We start from the raw sequence: 20,498 nt of genomic DNA, 5'->3' as shown, positions 1-20,498 counted from the left end.
AGTGGTTTTTGCATCAAACACCTAATTTTCAGTCACCTTGTCTGAAGGACAAGTGGATGAACAGGTTAATGTCAAGCCCTGCATGTTTATGTCAAAAGTCTCATGGAGTGTAAGCCTTCATTGAACACCACACATTGGCTGCTACTGTAGGCTGAATGATAGAACAGCTATTTCCATGTTAAAATGTTATGTGATGCATTTTCTCCATAGTTATTTTCATAATAGGCCACTGGTAGGCGTACATTAAATAGCCACAGTATCAAATAGCCACAGTAGCCTAAAACAGTAAATTAAAGCGGGTACAATAAACGCGCACCGGAAGTTGCACAGACATTTCACAAGATTCAAGTTTGCACTCAACAGATCTGAAATTTGCTCAGTGCCAAAAAATAGAGGGAACATTGGTGGAGAAGAGTCACCACTCCCATCAGTGTCTGTCTGTTACATGCGGCCTGGGCTGAAGGGCATGTGGTACAGAGGAAGGGGAAAAAACTATGACTGTGAGGCTGATCCAGTAATGCAGAGGGCATTTAAATAAAAATGTGCATCTCAGTCGATGGGATGTGGGTAGTAGTTTGAGTCCACTCCTATGTTTTTGGCTCTGTTAGGTTAGCTGCAGTGTTGCCTCCATTTAGTAGGAACATTGTGTACAAGAGCAAGCCTCTGGCCATTGATGTAATATTAATCCATGCCGTGAGCAGACAGGAGGAAAGAAACGGGAAGTTAAAGGGACCAAACATAAAGAGGAGACTAGGGGGAAACCGATTTGGGCCTTCAAATAACTAAAACTAAAGTTTTTCTTAACTGGGATTTTTTTTCCTGAGAACATTTACCTGTCTTTCTTGAGATCCTTGCTACAGGCCCAGAATTACAGGTGTGGATCTCTAGTTAGAATTCGGTCCTTACACTTCAAGGCAGGGAGGGAGGGAGGAAGGAAGGAAGGTTGCAGTTTAGAAGTCTCCATACAGAGTGACCGCTCCATGTACAGTATCATACATCTGCAACCCAACACTGTTATTGCTCATAGAGATGATTTTTGTGGTTTGCTATCCGTCGCACCCAGACTGCTAGGTTGACAAGATGGCTGAGTTTACACAAATAACATTGTGGAGGGGGCAGCAGGCAGCAGCTACCCCCTGTGAGTGGGTGTCTGTGTGGTGTAATTACAGATGGGGCGCAGTGGAGAGCCAGCCAGCACAGCAAAACAGATTCCATTACAGCATCCCCACATCATGCTCTTACAGACAGAGGACAATGCCACTTCAAAGTTCACAAAACAGAGTTCAGACTTCAGACTTCAACGAGTGTCTTCAAGGGGCGGCAGGGAGCCTTGTGGTTAGAGCATTGGGCCTGTAACCCAAAGGTTGCTAGATCGAATCCTCGAGCTGACAAGGTAAAAATCTGTCGTTCAGTGGCAGGCCGTCATTGTAAATAAGAATTTGTTCTTAACTGACTTGCCTAATTAAAGATTTTTTTAAGAGGGCATAATCTCTACATGACACTCGAAAGAAGACGTGAGTACTCTGTGGTCTATGGAACATTTCTGGGATATTTTATTTCATCTCATGAAACATGGAACTAACATTTTACATGTTGCGTTCATATTTTTGTTTCATGTATTTTGTGTGAATTTGAAAGATCTCTAATCAATAATAGTGCCATGATAGACTTTCAATTAGTCTTTTCACAAATGACCTTTCCGCGAACACCTGTTAATACCATCACATGGCTGACTGTGATGGATGAAACCACTCAGTGCATTAGGAACAATATGCTGTTCTCTCTTCAACAGAAACGAGCATATTGTGCAAAAATGACATTTTAACGAGAACTTCAAAGTGTTAAGTGCTGAATCCCAGCCCCTTTGGTGCAAGCCTTTGCTTCAGTGACCTCCGACTTTCCAGCACAGGTCTCGCACTTCATTGGCTGACAGATCAGACTGCCACGCCACACACTGCCACTGAGACAGCTCATTACACAAATAATGACTGTCGCACCGTCTCAGCTGCAACACATTGTCTTGTTATATCAGCCATACATGGACACATTTGTGACCAGTCAGTGCTAGAACATTGGGTACTAACTGGTGTGCGTGGATGTTAGATATGATACAGTATGTCCTCGACAGAACAAGGTCAAGTTGTGCTCCCTACATTGTGATGGCACTGAAATATCTTTGTTAATTTGCAGCATCCGTTTGTAATGCCATGGAATTTGGGTCTGGGATTTGGAACCTGTCCAATATGGTAATTTATGGACAATTATTCCTGTTTATTTAGGGGACCCTTTTTGGCAAAAGAACAACCCCAGGAGCCAAAGGTTATTATATCCTCTTTTTGTATAGCCTTTTTAAGGGCAGTTCATGGGTCTCCCACCAATTCGGTGCCTTTATGATTTCACATAATTAAACAATTCTGTCATAATGTTTTCCCATCTCATGAGGTAATTTTAGTTTTACTATAGTAAGTGTCTATTAAAGGCCCAGTGCAGTCAAATGTAATATCCTGTGTTATATTTATTTCCACAATATGAGGTTGAAATAATACTGTGACATTGTGAAAATGATGATAATGCCCTATTAGTGTAAGCTGTTTGAAAAGACAGCCGGATATTTCAACCTGTTTTAATGGTATGGAGTTTTGGCCTTCCATGTGACAATTATACTGAACAAGAATATAAACGCAACACGTTTCATGAGCTGAAATAAAAGATCCCAGAAATGTTCCATACGCACAAAAATATTTCTCTCAATTTTTGTGCACATCCCTGTTAGTGAGCATTTCTCATTTGCCAAGATAATCCATCCACCTGACAGGTGTTGCATATCAAGAAGCTGATTAAACAGCATGATCATTAATTACATAGGTGCACCTTGTGCTAGGGTCAATGAAAGGCTACTCTAAAAAGTGCAGTTTTGTGACACAACACAAAGCCACAGATGTTTCAAGTTTTGAGGGAGCGTGCAATTGAAACGCTGACTGCAGAAATGTCCACCAGAGCAGTTGCCAGAAAATTGAATGTTTTAGAGAATTTGGCATTACGTCCAACCGGACTAAAAACCGCAGACCACGTGTAACCACGCCAGCCCAGGACCTCCACATCCGGCTTCTTCACCTGTGGGGATCGTCTGAGACCAGCCACGCAGACAGCTGATGAAACTGAGGAGTATTTCTGTCTGTAATAAAGCCCTTTTGTGGGTAAAAACTCACTCTGTGTAAACTATTGGTCACTAAATCTGTCTAGAATGATCACGTAAAAACGGTTGACTGGTATGCACGCGCTCCAGCAGGTGTATCTCACTGATCATCCCTAAAGCCAACACCTCATTTGGCCGCCTTTCGTTCCAGTTCTCTGCTGCCTGTGACTGGAATGAATTGCAAAAATCGCTGAAGTTGGAGACTTTTATCTCCCTCACCAACTTCAAACATCTGCTATCTGAGCAGCTAACCGATCGCTGCAGCTGTACATAGTCTATCGGTAAATAGCCCACCCATTTTTACCTACCTCATCCCCATACTGTTTTTATTTATTTACTTTTCTGCTCTTTTGCACACCAATATCTCTACCTGTACATGACCATCTGATCATTTATCACTCCAGTGTTAATCAGCAAAATTGTAATTATTCGCCTACCTCCTCATGCCTTTTGCACACAATGTATATAGACTCCCCTTTTTTTTCTACTGTGTTATTGACTTGTTAATTGTTTACTCCATGTGTAACTCTGTGTTGTCTGTTCACACTGCTATGCTTTATCTTGGCCAGGTCGCAGTTGCAAATGAGAACTTGTTCTCAACTAGCCTACCTGGTTAAATAAAGGTGAAATAAAAAAAATATTTAAAAAATGCCTCACCCGTCTGAGCGGTCGGCTATGAATGCCCTCACCCGTTACATACTTATAACTGATTGGTTTGGTTCTGTCGTCTATAGTGCTGTGCGGTTAGAACATGATGTTGAGGCCCATACTGAACACTTGGTCACCACTACATGCACACACACACACACACACACACAGCCGTTTCCATTTGAAGATGTTTATATGATTTTGGTAATCTGAATGACTTGGAATCTTCAAATGGAAACAGCTGTGTGTGTGTTGTGGTCACCGGAGCGTCTGCTTCAACTATCAGGGGATCAATCAATCAAATGTATTTATGAAGCCCTTTTTACATCAGCCAATGTCACAAAGTGCTATACAGAAATCCAGGCTAAAACCCCAAACAGTAAGCAATGCAGATGTAGAAGCACGGATCCCCATTGGGAGGAGAGGACGACTCCACAACCAGAACAGGCCCCATGGCAGCGGCTGGCTGTGGCTCCACGACTGGAGCAAGAGTCTCCTTAACTGTGGCTGGTCAAGGAGCTGGCTGAGGAGGGTGCAGACCTCGGTGTCATGGACTGTGCACTCTGGAGTTGTCTTCATCTGCTTGGGAGCTAGGCCGGTTCCGACGATTCCATGCCTCTGGTTGGGGGTGCAAGAGGGACATCGGTCGGGACAGCAGCTGGAGGCACTCCCGACGATCTGGCAAATACGACCAATAGTCCCATGGAGGTGGAGAACACTCAGGCCGGGAGGGCCTGGAGTAGTGTCTCTCAGGGGAGTAGCCGGGCCGACTCTGGGAGGACCGGCAGTGATAGCGCTCCCGTGGCGGTGATGATGGCTCTAGCCGGGGAGGTCAAGAGCGGTGGTGGTCAGGAGAGTAGCGCTGGTGACTCAGGCCGGGAGAGCCTAGAGTATGCCCTCCTGCCTTCTTGCTGCTCGTGATGCAGGTACTCATATTCTCTCATCAGCTCCCAAATGGTGAGGGTGTGGTCACTCCCTGACCACTGAGGAGGCCTGTAGCAGGGCTGGTAGTCTCTTAGATGAGAGAGGTGTGTAGGGTCTCGCAACTCATCTTCCTTAGGAACATGGGTCTTCTCCCTTCGGATGTCGATAACCACTGACCTGAATGGGCGGGTACAGTGTCCAGATGCGCATTTCCAAGCTCTCTGATTCGTTGGGAATGGCAGAGCTATGATGGGTGAGGGATAACTTACAGTTTAAGTCGGAAGTTTACATACACTAAGGTTGGAGTCATTAAAACTCGTTTTTCAACCACTCCACAAATTTCTTGTTAACAAACTATAGTTTTGGCAAGTCGGTTAGGACATCTACTTTGTGCATGACAAAAGTAAATTTTCCAACAATTGTTTACAGACAGATTATTTCACTTATAATTCACTGTATCACATTTCCAATGGGTCAGAAGTTTACATACACTAAGTTGACTGTGCCTTTAAACAGCTTGGAAAATTCCAGAAAATGATGTCATGGCTTTAGAATCTTCTGATAGGCTAATTGACATCATTTGAGTCAATTGGATGTGTACCTGTGTATGTATTTCAAGGCCTACCTTCAAACTCAGTGCCTCTTTGCTTGACATCATGGGAAAATCAAAAGAAATCAGCCAAGACCTCAGAATTTTTTTTTAGACCTCCACAAGTCTGGTTCATCCTTGGGAGCAATTCCCAAACGCATGAAGGTACCACATTCATCTGTATAAACAATAGTACGCAAGTATAAACACCATGGGACCACGCAGCCGTCATACCGCTCAGGAAGGAGACGCGTTCTGTCTCCTAGAGATGAACGTACATTGGTGCGAAAAGGGCAAATCAATCCCAGAACAACAGCAAAGGACCTTGTGAAGATGCTGGAGGAAACGGGTACAAAAGTATCTATATCCACAGTAAAATGAGTTCTATATCGACATAACCTGAAAGGCCGCTCAGCAAGGAAGAAGCCACCTCTCCAAAACCCCCATAAAAAAAGCCAGACAACGGTTTGCAACTGCACACTTCCCAAAATAGATGGCAGCATGAGGAAGGAAAATGATGTGGATATATTGAAGTGGGAAGTTAAAGCTTGGTCGCAAATGGGTCTTCCAAATGGACAATGACTCCAAGCATACTTCCAAAGTTGGCAAAATGGCTTAAGGACAACAAATTCAAGGTATTGGAGTGGCCATCACAAAGCCCTGACCTCAATTCTATAGAAAATGTGTGGGCAGAACTGGAAAAGTGTGTGCGAGCAAAGAAGCCTACAAACGTGACTCAGTTACACCAGCTCTGTCAGGAGGAATGGGCCAAAATTCACCCAACTTATTGTGGGAAGCTTGTGGAAGGCTACCTGAAATGTTTGACCCAAAAGCTGAAATAAATCATTCTCTCTACTATTATTCTGACATTTCACATTCTTAAAATAAAGTGGTGATCCTAACTGACCTAAGACAGGGAATTTTTACTAGGATTAAATATCAGGAATTGTGAAAAACGGAGTTTAAATGTATTTGGCTAAGGTGTATGTACATTTCTGACTTCAACTGTAGTTAGCCTGAGCAGCCAAACTAACGGGACTTAAGGGGAAATGAAGGGACTGTGAGGGGAGGTTAGGTAACGAGGAGAGGAACAGGATGGCTTTTTTACACTCTGATTGGCCTGGCTCTGCAATGGGTGGGTCTGGCTCCCAAGTGGGTGGGCCGATGCCCACCCATGGCTGCGACCCTGTCCAGTCATATGAAATCCATAGATTTGAGACTAATGAAATTATTTCAATTGACTGATTTCCTTACATGAACTGTAACTCAGTCAAATCTTGAAATGGTTGCATGTTTCGTTTATATTTTTGTTCAGTTTAGTTAAAAGACCAATAAGCAAGAGAGTTCCAAACCTCTCTGCCAATAACAGCAAATTCTGAAAATGTTCCTCCCAAACTCAGACAACTCCAGGCAGTTCTAGCAAAATTCTTGCTTGAGAAATTGTCCTTCACTAAGTATAATTTTTATCATTTTAATTTAACATTTTAAAAGGTACTTAATTGTTACATAGAAATTATTTGATATTGAGATAACAGCTGATGGACCTACCCACATGTACATTGTAATATTGTTGTTTGGTGGTATTATACATTTTGTATTGTAGATATGTAGTGATGTTTTATGTGTGATGTAAGTGCCTTAATGTGTTTGGACTCCAGGAAGAGTAGCTTCTGTCTTGACAGTGGCTAATGGGGATCACTAATAAATACAAATAAAGTAACAGGGTTGATGATTTCATCTTAAATAAGCCATAAATCCTCTTGTGACTGGGTGACACTTTTACTTGTCATTTTCTATTAAGGTATTACTTTTACTCAAGTTTGACAATTGAGTACTTTTTACACCACTGATAAAATGGGATGATGTTGGATTTAAAGCGTTTTAATTGTGAGAAATACGATTTACTTATTTTTATCTGGGAATCTGACATGGACCTACAGTAGTGGAACAAAGTGTCATTTATTCACCGCCACCCTGTTGTAAATGCAATTCCATTTGAAAACACAGGAGGGAGACATATACCATAGTAATGTTACTTTTTATGTTCAAGTTGCAAGTGGAGCTAAAAAGGGTTGTCAATTGATTGAAATGTGTATTAATTAAAGGACGGGGTTAATAAATCACTTTGATCGATGTTTTCATTGTCATTGAATACATTTTTTTATAAAGTCTTCCATCACAAATGTTTAGGTAGGCTATGTAATCTCATGGAATGTAAGTGAACACTAGAATTCACTTTGTGCAGGTGGAAATGACACTGGATGCATTTTCTCCATGGTTTACTATTCGTTAGTGGCCCACTCTGCGAAAGTACTGCACATCTTCAGATAGCGCTATTAATTGCAGCTACCTGTTGAAATGCAGAGAAAATCTGCTGTTGGGCCGTATTCTGCCTGTAGGCCAGCTCACGTGAAATAGCCTGCAAGGCTATCAAGTCTCATATGGGGATTCGCAAATTAGCCACAAATAATATAGCTAATTTACCTTTCGATTCATTGCATTTTCGCGCAATTTGGGTCATCTTTTATCTCTGTTGTCATCATGCACAAGGCCCACGGCCACACAAAACACATCCACAGCTGTGCGGAAATGACACAGCAGGCGCGCGCCCAATCACGTCACGCGAGACGGCACAGAGAAGAAAAAAAAAAGAGGAGAAACACGAACAACAGTTATCCGTGTGTGAAATTCCCACGACATTCTCGGCAAATATGTTAACCCAACCTTCAATTACTGCAAAGGACTCCATGAAATCGTAAAGGTGAGCTCGAGCATCTGCGTTTTTGAGACAATTCCACGAAGACGAGTGGGAAAAACTCGTCCGAGGATATACACTGCCTCGTCACTAAAGAAGAATCCCTAAAAACAATGATTAGCTAGCTTTAATGCGAAGTAGAAATATACATTTGCTGTGTTTTCAAATAAATCTCATTGCATTTTTAATTGCCACGAAAGACTCAAGTTGACAGCGTGAAAAGTATGACACAGCTGTGTGTGTAGTCCAAAGAGTATCTATTATATTGGCAAGATAGCCGAGTGACCGCTCTAACAATGGAAAAACATGTCCTTAATGATTGAAGGCAAGGGAGATCAGGTGGGTCCATTCTAGCCAGTGTGAGGGCAGATATGCGTGTGAACGTCAGGCACAACTAAGTGCGTTTTCTCAAAGTTGTCGAATGCCACGTGCATCCACTTATATCATTGTATTTGTAACAGCCTAAACATTATATTCGATTAAATAAGCATCACGTTATTAAACACTCAAAGACCGACGTACAAAAAGGGGCTTATCTCACGTGGACAGATCTTGGGCGGAGTACATCCTCTCGTTTCGCCTCTTCCTCTCTCTGTGTACTCATGTTTTGGTTCATGGGCTTCTAGTGGAAGAATGAGGAAGTGGATGGGACAGAAACAGAAGTAAAAGGGGGCGAGTGAGAAGTCATAAAGCCTCTAGTTACAGACGTTGAGTCCTCTCTTGCATCACTACGAGAACACAACTCACCCACTGTTAGCAGTTAAACAGCAGAGCACAAGTCTATTATATTTATTTGTCAAATGAATGTAGCTTGAATGTAATCCAACATTTTCGATTAGTAAACATGCTCCCAAGCAGCTGATCAGGGTTCAGTATGACATCATATAGGCCTAATTGCCAATGAACATGTTCAAGCAGGTGAAGTAGACAAAGTGAACTTGCAAGTGAACAAGGGCCTGTTTGATTACGACAATAATAACATCATAGGCTTTACTTTCTATGGAACAACACTCACAGTTATGTTGTTGAATATAGAATGGGACTTTTAATCATTTTGAAATATCTTATGAAAGATTAAGTGTAGCACAATTTGGACAATGGAATTAATGTAATGGGTCTATTTAGTCAAGATTACTTAACAGTGCAGTGACATTTTAATTCTTAAACGAATAAACAGATGTTACAGGTTTGATTTATTTTTATCATATTTTTTCACTATAGGATATGAATTCCTCTGACCATGGGGAAAACTCGGATGGAGAAAAGCTTGAGAGAGGTAAGTCTATAAAAAATGTAATTTCACTGTGATAATGCAACTATCCACTTTGAAACGGTTTGGATTGATCAACACCTATAGTGGGAAAATCAAATTAACTTGTAAATAACATAACATTGATTTTAAATGTTTTTCTGCAGAGAGAGAACCCATTCAAGACATCAAGTTGGAGACGGATGACTGTGCTATTAGTGAGACAACTGAGGGACCACGAAGATGGTCTCTTGGAACTAGTGAGGCCAACAGCAAACGTACTGTTATGGACATGGGCTGTGACGCTCACAATTCTGAATTGGACCAGTCTACCAGCAGCAAGAGAGTCAGGGTCTCTAGTGAGGTAAATTAATGAAATGGCATAATCTATACCTCATGCCTAACTAAACTTGCTAAATAGGCCTGTCTATGTGATGACATTTGTCCATCTATTTATTTAGCATGCTTATTCTAGTTCTTATATGACTTAGAAAATACACCTGAGATAAGAAATTGATAATAATTTTGTTGTCTCTGTGTAGGCCGGGCAACGCTTACTGAGGAGATTGTCTGAAGAGTCCACGAGGCCTCAACCCCTTTGCCTGACATCTGCTGACCAGGAGAAGACTATAGCCTCTTACAGGAAGCCTCTCTACAGCATCTCTCACAGAATCACAGAGAAGAAGCTCACATCAAGCCTTGACCAGCATGCTCAGCATGAGGGAGGAGTGCGGCTAAGCTACAGCAGCCTCTTATCTCCTCAACTGGTCAATACAGGGGAGCACAGCCGAAGTGAACCCCTCTCTGCCCTGGGGGCAGCAGGGTCCATGGCTTCAACAGACTCTAATCTATACTCCCTCATTGAGAAGATGTTTTTCATCCTAAATACGCTCAACTCAAGCATGACCCAACTGCACAGCAAGGTTGATCTACTTTCCCTAGAGGTCACTCGCATCAAGAAACAGATCAAACCATCTGAGCTGGCGACTGAGTTCCATCCTCCGCCAGAATACCTGTTGACAAGTGAGGAACTGAGTCAGCTGATGGAACAGACATCAAATGCTGGCGAGTTGGGTTGTCGATTGCTGGTACACCTCTTCCCAGAACTTCTTAAAGCCAAGGAGTGCACTCGTGGTTGCATCGCCAACAAGAGAACGTTGGATTCATTACATCTGCAGCTAATACGCAACTATGTGGAGGTGTGTTATCCTCTGGTTAAGAACAACAACATTTGGCAGGATGAATGCCTATTACAGATGAATGACTTCTTTAACCGCTTCTGGGCCCAGAAGGATATGGAGAGTGGGCAACAGTCATGTGGGAAACAGATTATTACAAGCTTTGGTTTCAAAGCTGAGCAGAACCAGCCCTGCCATTTTATAAATGAGGAGGGGCAAGAAGTGTACCTTGACTTAGATTCCAATGGTGACCACACCAACAACAACAAAGTAGTGCCAGACCTTGTGTTTGACACTCAGGAGGTCCGAGAGGATCTTGATGAGTTTTCTTCCCCTGAAGACTTTATGTTTCTTGTAAACCGACTTTTCCCTGAGGTTTTTGAGGAGGGGAGATTTCCAGAAGGTAATGTGGGAAAGATGATCCTGGACTCTGACAGGATAGAAATTATCCGTAAATACATGGAAGCAAATTTTCCTGATGTCCCAGAGGATAGTTGGCTGCAGGTGTGTGTGCAGCGCATAGAAGACGCAATAGAGGGTTCTCACAGTAACGGCAATGGAAGCGATCCTGAGAACATGAACGATGAAAGCTATGACTCCACAAGCCTCCCTGACGATGTCTCTATCATCAAGATCAGTGACTTGTGTGACTACGAGAGACCAGGTCGTAGGTCAAAAAAGTCCTTGCTTGTGCCAGTCGATTTTGAACAACTTGAGATGCCCCCACCAGATTTCAGTGTGCCTCAAGAGTATCTGCTCTCCAGGGAGCAGCTGAGGAACAACTATGACTGTAGCTTGTCAATTGGGAACTTCGCCTCTCGCCTGTTGGTACTTATGTTCCCTGAGCTCTTCACCTACGACAACGCACGGAAGCATTACAACTGTAGTGGCTCACTCGGGAAGAAACAGCTTGATCCTGTGCGGGTTGACCTTATTCGCCACTACGTACAGCTCCTATATCCACGGGCCAAGAATGACAGAGTGTGGACCCTAGAATTTGTGGGTAAACTGGACGAGCGGTGCAGGCGACGAGACACGGAACAACGGCGGTCGTACCAGCAGCAACGCAAAGTCTATGCTCCTGAGTTGGAGCAAGAGCCTGTGGACTTTGTGGCTGCTTGCCAAGTGAACCAGCTCAACACAGAGCGCTTGAAGGACTTTGAGATTCCTCCACTACCGCCTGAAAAAAGTAGCAAAGACTTCTGCAAGATCCCCCTGGAGAAATTGACGGTGTCAATCCCGGACTTCCAGGTGCCTTCGGTCTACTGGCTCTCCGACGCTGAAGTACGAGAGATTGTCCAGCAGAGCCTTTCTGTTGGAAACTTTTCTGCCCGTCTACTGGTGCGCCTCTTCCCTGAGCTCTTCACTCAGGAGAACCTGCGACTTCAGTATAACCACTCAGGCGCCTGCAATAAGAAGCAGCTGGATCCTGTGCGTCTCAGGCTCATCCGCCATTATGTAGAAGCCGTGTACCCAGTTGAGAAGATGGAGGAGGTCTGGCATTACGAATGTGTGCCAAGCATAGATGAGCGATGCCGGCGGCCCAACCGTAAGAAGTGTGACATACTGAAGAAGGCCAAGAGATCAAATACTGTGTCCTAGTCAAAGCTGAAAGCAACACTTAATTTTTTAATTCTAAATATTTACACAAGTACATAAGCTGAATAGCATAGTGAAGCCTTTGCACACAGTCCTGTGTAGGATAAGGCCAACTCTTAAAGGCTTTTCATTAGTACTTAATGGATATATTTGTAATATTGAACTACAGCATTAGTCGTTTTTCATAGACGATATCATGATAGACTGTTTCCATGTACAAAAACAATACTGTCATAGCTCATCTAACTTACCCTGTAGATAAGCTGTTGTAGCCTTAAAAACAATAAACATGTATATAGTACAAAGACAGTAGATCAGTCAAATATGGATAGAAATTGTGATATTATTTTGTTCCATCGCACATGTTGTAGCAGTATGGCTCCACTGGTCTTTTATAAAATGTTATGTTATACCTTCTTATAGAAGTTTGTACTATAAATCTGTATTAAACTATAGCAACAGGTCATGTTAACCCATTTGTAATAAAAATCTGTTGAATTTAGCATTTCACTTTATTAGCATTTAGCTAATTAAATACTTATCCCACACATTTTCTTTGCATCTGATTCAAGCCATGACTATCCATTGCTTAATTATGTAGAATGACTTGGAGACTGTTCATTCAAAATAGTGTCAAGGCCATTTGAAAGCAGATAAGCCATTGATGACACGTACAGTTGAAGTCGGAAGTTTACATACACTTAGGTTCGAGCCATTAAAACTCATCATGGGAATATCAAAAGAAATCAGCCAAGACCTCAGGAAAAAAAATCTAAAAAGTCTGGTTCATCCATGGGAACAATTTCCAAATGCCTGAAGGTACCACATTCATCTGTAGAAACAATAGCACGCAAGTATAAACACCGTGGGACCATGCAGCCGTCATACCGTTCAGGAAGGAGACACATTCTGTCTCCTAGAGATGAACGTACTTTGGTGTGAAAACTACAAATCAATCCCAGAACAACAGCAAAGGACCTTGTGAAGATGCTGGAGGAAACCGGTACAAAAGTATCTATATCCACAGTAAAACGAGTCCTATATCGACATAACCTGAAAGGCCGCTCAGCAAGGAAGAAGCCACTGCTCCAAAACCACCATAAAAAAGGTCAGACTACGGTTTGCAACTGTGCATGGGGACAAAGATCATACTTTCTGGAGAAATGTCCTCTGGTCTGATGAAACAAAAATACAACTGTTTGGCCATAATGACCATTGTTATGTTTGTCGGAAAAAGGGAGGCTTGCAAGCCGAAGAACACCATCCCAACCGTGAAGCACGGGGGTGGCAGCATCATGTTGTGAGGGTGCTTTGCTGCAGGAGGGACTGGTACACTTCACAAAATAGATGGTCTCATGAAGAAGGAAATTATGTGGATATATTGAAGCAACATCTCAAGACAGCAGTCAGGAAGTTAAGCCATTTTGCCACAACTTTGGAAGTATCCTTGTGGTCATTGTCCATTTGGAAGACCCATTTGTAACCCAGCTTTAATAACAACAAAGTCAAGGTATTGGAGTGGCCATCACAAAGCCCTGATCTCAATCCTATAGAAAATGTGTGGGCAGAACTGAAAAAGCATGTGTGATTAAGGCCAACAAACCTGACTCAGTTACACCAGCTCTGGTCAGGAGGAATGGGCCAAAATTCACCAAACTTATTGTGGGAAGCTTGTGGAAGGCTAGGTTTGACCCAAGTTAAACCATTTTAAAGGCAATGCTACTAAATACTAATTGAGTGTATGTAAACTTCTGATCAAATAAATTAAAGCTGAATTAAATGTCAGGAATTGTGAAAAACTGAGTTTAAATGTATTTGGCTAAGGTGTATGTAAACTTCAAACTTCAACTGTACCAAGAGGACTACTGTAAAAACTGAACCATTCACTTTGATGTAACATCATGCAAAATGTAGATATTAAAATTCCCTTGTCAATGGCGAGAAGTATAGTCAGTATTGTCCGCTGAAAACTCATTGTTTGAAGGCATCCTGCTTGGGAAGTTTCAAGTTTTTCCAGGGCCTCAGAACAACGTTGTACTGGTCTCCACCCTTGGATTTGCCCAATTCCTTATTAATTAATGATGACTCTCAAAAGTGTGACAGTGTCCGTTTCTTTCTCTGATAATACCAGGTCCAAGGTGTCTACAACTTTAACCTGAAGAGAGAACCAAAGATCAGTACAGTGAAGGAAACTTAAGACTTGAGCAGGGTGGGGTGTTGATTGGACTGCTCTACCACTTCAGTGCACGGGGGATGGATTTGGGTCTTTACGGTCTTGTAAGATGTTGAAGGTTGGCAGAAATATGTCTATTATATAAGTCATTACTAGGCACAAAAGTAACTCCCCAATTTACTTTTGTTGATGAGTTTCTGTCCATTTAGCCGAAGCTTGTTGCCATAGAATTCATCCTCCACTTTGCAAAAATAAAGACAAAAAAAATCAGTTAGCCACTGCAGGTAGGCCTAGAGCCTTTTAAATAGTAGGGCAATTCCATTCCATATCAATCAATTCATTTGACCTCATCTCTTCATTCACCCGTGAGCGAAATTGTATAAATGTGATTTCAAGACCTGAATGACCAAGCTTTAAGGAGAGGTGCTCAATTTCGACCCATATGGATCCCCTCAAATTGTTGCAGATATTGATGCCAAATACTAATGATACCATTACCCATTTTTTTTCTCCTTGAGTGCATCCCATTGAAAATCTAAAGGCATAACTCTGTAACCACTCACTTGCGTGCTATATCAAGGTATATCAACTTTCATGATAACATAATGAAAGGACTGCATATATTTCTCCATGTCATTGTAGTCTGGGTAGTCATCCTCAGGTTCATCCTCATAGTCACTGTGCTCAGGATCCTTTTCATCATCTTCCTCCTCATCCTGTACAGCCTTGGCGCCTCCTTTTTTGCCACTTTTGAACCTCACTTGATGAAGATCTGACCAGGTCTTAGCTGAACTCCAGCGTGTAGGGAGCTTGTGTGTCCCAATGGTCATGGAGGAACACAGCTGGCGAGTGTGTAGTGTCCAGTAAGGTCCGTGTCCAGGGTTCAGCAGCTTGTGGGTACTCCACCTTAGCAACTGTCTCAGGGCAAGTGCCTATACAAACAATCCCTGCATGCTGTAGCTCCTTGAAAAAGTAGACATTTACAACACAATAAAGTTACAAAGGGCAGTCGATTGTGATTTTCTGGTAGAACAAGCCTTTGGGAAATCAAGAACTATATACATGTAATGTCATAGATGGGAAACATTGTTAACAGTTATGTTGGTGGTCCACTCTATGGTAATGCTAATGTATGCTCACATTACAGTGGGGGTGTGGTCATGAGAGCACGTTAACTGGCTAATGAATGGCCCCACCCAGCAGTCTGTCGACCAATCGTGTTGTCATGCTGCGTCACGCTGTTGCTGAACTAATCGTCACCAAAGATTATGGATGTACTGACAAGTTACATCTCTCCGCCCTAGAAATAGGAGTCATTGTCCACAAAGCGTCATGACTGGCTGTCTAGCTCCCCCCTATCCTTTTTATTTAAATTTTAGATTGGTGGATACATCTCATTATTGTAATCATTTTTGAATATTCTATGAGGGTTGTTGAAGGCAACCACCTGTATTCAATGGAGAGGGAGAGGCTATCCTACTATCATGAATATCCATAGGCATTATCGAGACAACTCCGATATTGTTTTTTTCTAAAAGTTGCCGACATTTCACATATCCTACTTATATCAGAACACTCCAGACAACTTAAGCATTACGAAACATATATTCGATTATATAAACCTCACGTAGCAAATAAGCCATAAATGTTTTGTTGTTGACCAAATTCGATACACATTGACCTCCATACAAAAACTTGGTGGGCAAAACAACGAAAAAACGCCACCTGCTGGAGGGAGACAGATTTCCCGCAGAGTTGGGCCTCGCTCTTCATCAGCCATCACGCAATCCCTTCTCAAAGTCAGGATATGGGTCGAGAAACCTGCCTATTTTCCTCGGAAGTACGTAATGTGTCTATTTCTAAGCTATACGATATTACAGTGAACAAGTGAATTATCTCACATATCTGAAGATATTCTTGTTCACGAAATCATGCTAATGTCGGTTTTTGAGCTAGCACTCAATTGTCTCCCATTCACTCCTTAAAAGAGAGTTTTCCTTGTCCAGAATAGCCCAGCCCAGAATGCACCGTGCCCATTGACCACGCATGGGCAACATTGACTATGGGCGTTTTCAGTGGAGTTTGCCAATTTCCTCAAAAGTATCTCTGACTTGACCCTTGTGAAGCTTGCAACAGTTAAATCACTTCCGCGTCAAGTTTGATGATCCTTCAAATTAAAAGTCTGACCTGTAAACGGTGAAAATTAATGTGAAGGCAAAAAATATGGAAAATGTGCACCATTATCATCATATCCTACCAATAATCAAGCACATAAGAGACATCGTAGAGGAAAATACAATCTGCACAAGCAAGAGTATCAGTATGTTGCTTTTTATTGGAAAGAGAGTGTAGCCTAGTACAGGTGTATTTACACCTCATGAAAACTACACAAATAAATCAGAGGCGTATCGGCGACATTCTTGTTTTTTCCATAACATTTAAATTAATATTTTCCAATATTTCAATCAAAAATTTTTATCAGTATTTGTTCATGCTCTTTTTTAAATATATATATATTTTTTTTTACCTAAATGTTGGTTTGTGATCAGTACCCCACTGGGCACACACTGGTTGAATCAACGTTGTTTCCAAGTCATCTCAATGAAATGACGTGTAACCAACGTGGAATAGACATTGAATTGATGTCTGTGCCCAGTGGGAGGTTTATTTTTTCAATCATTCAAAGGATACAATGTGCCTCACAAACTGGTGACAGTGTATTTATTATTTGTGATTATTTTGTTGCAATATCTTATTTGCATTGCACAAGACTATGGAATTACTTTTCCCATCACTGTCATATTTTATGTATTTTCCAGACATGTTAATATACATATTTGTCAATTTAAACACATACTTGCTACAAAGTTTGAGAAGAAATATACATTAACATTCATATACAATTCAACATTTACAGCTACAATTCATCATGTCTAGTGTGACCTTAAGTGATTATTAACAGATATTTGTGAGTTGTTGGAAAGAATTTGAGCCATGTTCTAACTCTTATATGAAAATATGTCTCATGTGCTTCATATTATTAAACCAATGGGGAAACCAAAACCCCTCTGAAAAGTGGAGTTGTATAACTTGCAGGTGCCTTTGTTAAAAAGGTGTTGGGGCACCACTTGCAGATTAAGTAAGCAATGTTACATTTCAATAGCCTATGTGACTATCATATAGTGTTCAAATAGAACTGATACAAACAAAAGGAAGTCATAGAAACTGTGCCATTGATGTTTGTTTTCATGTGGCAGTTATCTCAACATGTTGGTTCCAATTATGAGAGAATGGTGAAGTCATAGTTATTGCTGTTGATTTTTTTCCAGATTACTTTAATTTTAAAAACTTCTCTCAACTGATGTGTTGAATAAATGTGTATTGTTATTTCATAATTAAGAGGAAGACTTTATGAAAGTATTTATGAAATGAATGCAAATACAATTATACTCAATACACTTATTAACGTATATAGAACATAGACTCCAGCATCATCCCCACCGGCCTTGGCTTATGCCTAAAGTTTACCCAAAAAATGACTTGACTGCATTGAATGTGTACATTTCTTTTTTGGTAGCATCTCCATATTTTAGTGTTGTCACTGCCTAAATGTCACCCCTAGTGATCACTAGTTAAAAGGTATTGAGGGAATATGCACCTAAGATTTACATCTATCCAATCCCATTAACAATCTTATGCCATGAGGTTTTCTGTAGTTGTTAGTGTCACACGGGGCAAACATCTTTGTTCACACACAAAGTTGTGCTATCTGTGAATACATTGCATTGTCATAGAGAGGTCTCCACACAGGAGCCATTCCTATGAAAGGACCTGTGATTGTGGCAGTTCTCACTACAGTGAAAAATTAGCACGGGGAAGCAGAGAGCATCTTGGTAATCTGGGGGGTCCTCGTCGTCAGTGGTTAGGCGCCCGGAAAGGCAGCGGGTGTTCTCACTGGGACTCAATTGCTCATCCAAACTGCTTCTACTCCTCCAGAAACAGCTGCGTCGCGATCCGTAGCGCCGGCCCAAGGAGAAGCGGCTGCCACTGTAGGGCACCCGGCCGACCCGCGGGCTACTGCCGGTACATATGCTGAGGGCACTCCTGGAGAAAACAGAGGAGCTGCTCATTGCCCGGTGACAGCGCTCGCAGTTCTGTCTTAAACCACCAAAGCCACCAGAGGAGCACTGGGCCAGTTCCATGAGTCCAGCCTCAGAGTAGCTAGGCACTAACTGCTGGTTAGAACGGATGTGCCACTCCAGCTCTGTGCTGTCGATGGTGTTGACCCGGGGGATCCGGTGGCTGTAAGGGCGTTCATCGAGAGGCGTCACAGGGACGTAATCCGCACCGAAGAGTTTCTCCACACGGTAATGGACGTAGGCAGTGCGGTACTCTGTGAAAACCCTCAGGGGCCACGATAAGGTGAGGAAGGATGCTGCCCAGAACACATGATGAGACACATACCATGGGTGGTGGTCAGGTTCAGAAAACACAATCACACACTCCTTTAAGTTAATGTCCTTCAGGTGCATCCCCTCCCGTGCCTCCATATAGTCATCAAGCCCCTCGTTGTCAGTGAAGAACCTTGCTCTTTGGGTGAGGTAGGAGTTCTCAGACTCCACATTAGCAAAACTAAAGCACTTGGTGAACCTCAGTTTGGTGAGTGGGGCCTTCTCCAAACCAAGCAGTTGTTTTGAGATGTCCTTCATCCCACAGTGACCATAGTCATAATCAGCCTCAGCCACATGGGTGTTGACCCGTTCGTGGTAGACCTGTGTGCTGGTGTAGGCGTCCCCATTACGATAGCGTGTGACCTGCCGAGTCCGTCTAACATAATGGTAGCTAATGGCCTTCCACCAGATACAGGGTTTTGCTTGCTGCATCCTTTGGATACGTTCATAAATGCCCTCTACATCCATTTTATGCTGCAGCTCACTCTTGGCATTGCAGTGCCAGCACTCCACCAAGTAGACCAGGTAGAGCATGAGCAGGAAGGCCAGAGGGATGTAGATGTATCCGTCAGAACAGGGGCTGTCATGGTACATCATGGACTTCCCTTTGAAGGCACTGTCAAAGGTGAGGCGAGTCACCTTGGTGACATGACACCACACCATGGCTCCCATGCAGCCGTACATGAGCATGGAGAGCAGCAGGCATTTCCAGAAGCTCTCTCTACACAGGGACTTGCTCAGGGATTGCTTCAAGGGCCTCTGCTGTTAATTCAAAGCATGCAAAAAAGAGTGGATACAGTGTTGGTAAATGTAAACGGACACACCATTACAACATTCTAACCATTCAAGATTTGATTCCTTTGGGGGCTTCTGACGTTTTGTTAACAATATGTTTCCCCCCCTTCTTCTATGAAGCTCCTATTTGATGCACAGCAAGGTAGCTCAGCTCTTACATGAATCAGTCTAAACCTATAGTCAATTGAAACATATAGCCTACCAACTCTTAATAGGAAAATACTTGGTAAATAGCTATTTATCTTGCAAATACTTTTAACCAACATCAAATGATCAAAATAATTGTCATACCCCCTGATCGATTGTCATGAATATCAAATAATGTAGGCTATGCAACATCTGTGACATTCAGCCAAAAACATGGAAGGGGTTGGGTGCTTTATGCCTGAGGTTATGAACATGTTTTATTATAGCAAGGCTTCTGGCAATTTTAAGGCAGCATAATATGATATGAGAGTGGTACCTCTTCTCTGGTGTCTTCCTCGAAAACGGTGGTTGTACTGCTCTCACTCGCTGCCGCAGCGGAGGCTGGAGGGGACATTGTGGTACCGATTAGCAGTAGGGCGTGGAGTTGCGAATTGCGCTTAAATTGCTTGCTCCGACGTTGAGATAGTCGCTTGTATCTATCCAGTGTCCTTTGTTAATTTGCACACAAATATCTTGATTTATTTGCTAATCATAGCCTTTATACCCCATCAAGGCAGCAGCCGAGAGATCTGCTGGCAAACATTTCATCGAATAAAACATGCAGGTAACAGACCAATAAATGACTGAGCTGTGATAAAAATGTCGCAAACAAGAAAACATTTATGCCAGCGGCAACTTGCAAGAGAATCAGTCTATTTAGAATAGTGTTTGAATTCTCCCTCAGTCAGATTGAGGAATATGACCTTGCCGGTATGCTGAAGTCACACTGTCCACTGAGCATTTTGTAGTCAACC

The 20,498-nt window shown here is 42.4% G+C and overlaps 2 protein-coding genes across 2 annotated transcripts; one reads left to right on the top strand and one right to left on the bottom strand.

Annotated features, from left to right (window-relative positions):
• The first annotated feature begins 7,953 nt into the window (after positions 1–7,953).
• LOC109904166 (BEN domain-containing protein 3-like) lies at positions 7,954–12,686 on the top strand. The gene is made up of 4 exons (XM_020501357.2): positions 7,954–8,118; positions 9,334–9,388; positions 9,529–9,725; positions 9,904–12,686. The coding sequence occupies exons 2-4, from the start codon at positions 9,337–9,339 to the stop codon at positions 12,139–12,141; spliced, it is 2,487 nt and encodes an 828-aa protein (XP_020356946.1). The 5' UTR covers positions 7,954–8,118; positions 9,334–9,336; the 3' UTR covers positions 12,142–12,686.
• A 3,940-nt stretch (positions 12,687–16,626) lies between these two features.
• On the bottom strand, positions 16,627–20,498 carry LOC109904562 (transmembrane protein 151B-like). Its single transcript, XM_020501763.2, has 2 exons — positions 20,021–20,498; positions 16,627–19,524 (listed from the first exon to the last, which is right to left on the bottom strand). The coding sequence occupies exons 1-2, from the start codon at positions 20,096–20,098 to the stop codon at positions 18,100–18,102; spliced, it is 1,503 nt and encodes a 500-aa protein (XP_020357352.1). The 5' UTR covers positions 20,099–20,498; the 3' UTR covers positions 16,627–18,099.

Source organism: Oncorhynchus kisutch, linkage group LG14, assembly GCF_002021735.2.
Source record: "Oncorhynchus kisutch isolate 150728-3 linkage group LG14, Okis_V2, whole genome shotgun sequence".
Classification (NCBI taxonomy): Eukaryota; Metazoa; Chordata; class Actinopteri; order Salmoniformes; family Salmonidae; genus Oncorhynchus; species Oncorhynchus kisutch.
The sequence above is the reverse complement of the archived record's forward strand: the minus strand, read 5'-3'. Positions and strand labels throughout refer to the sequence as shown.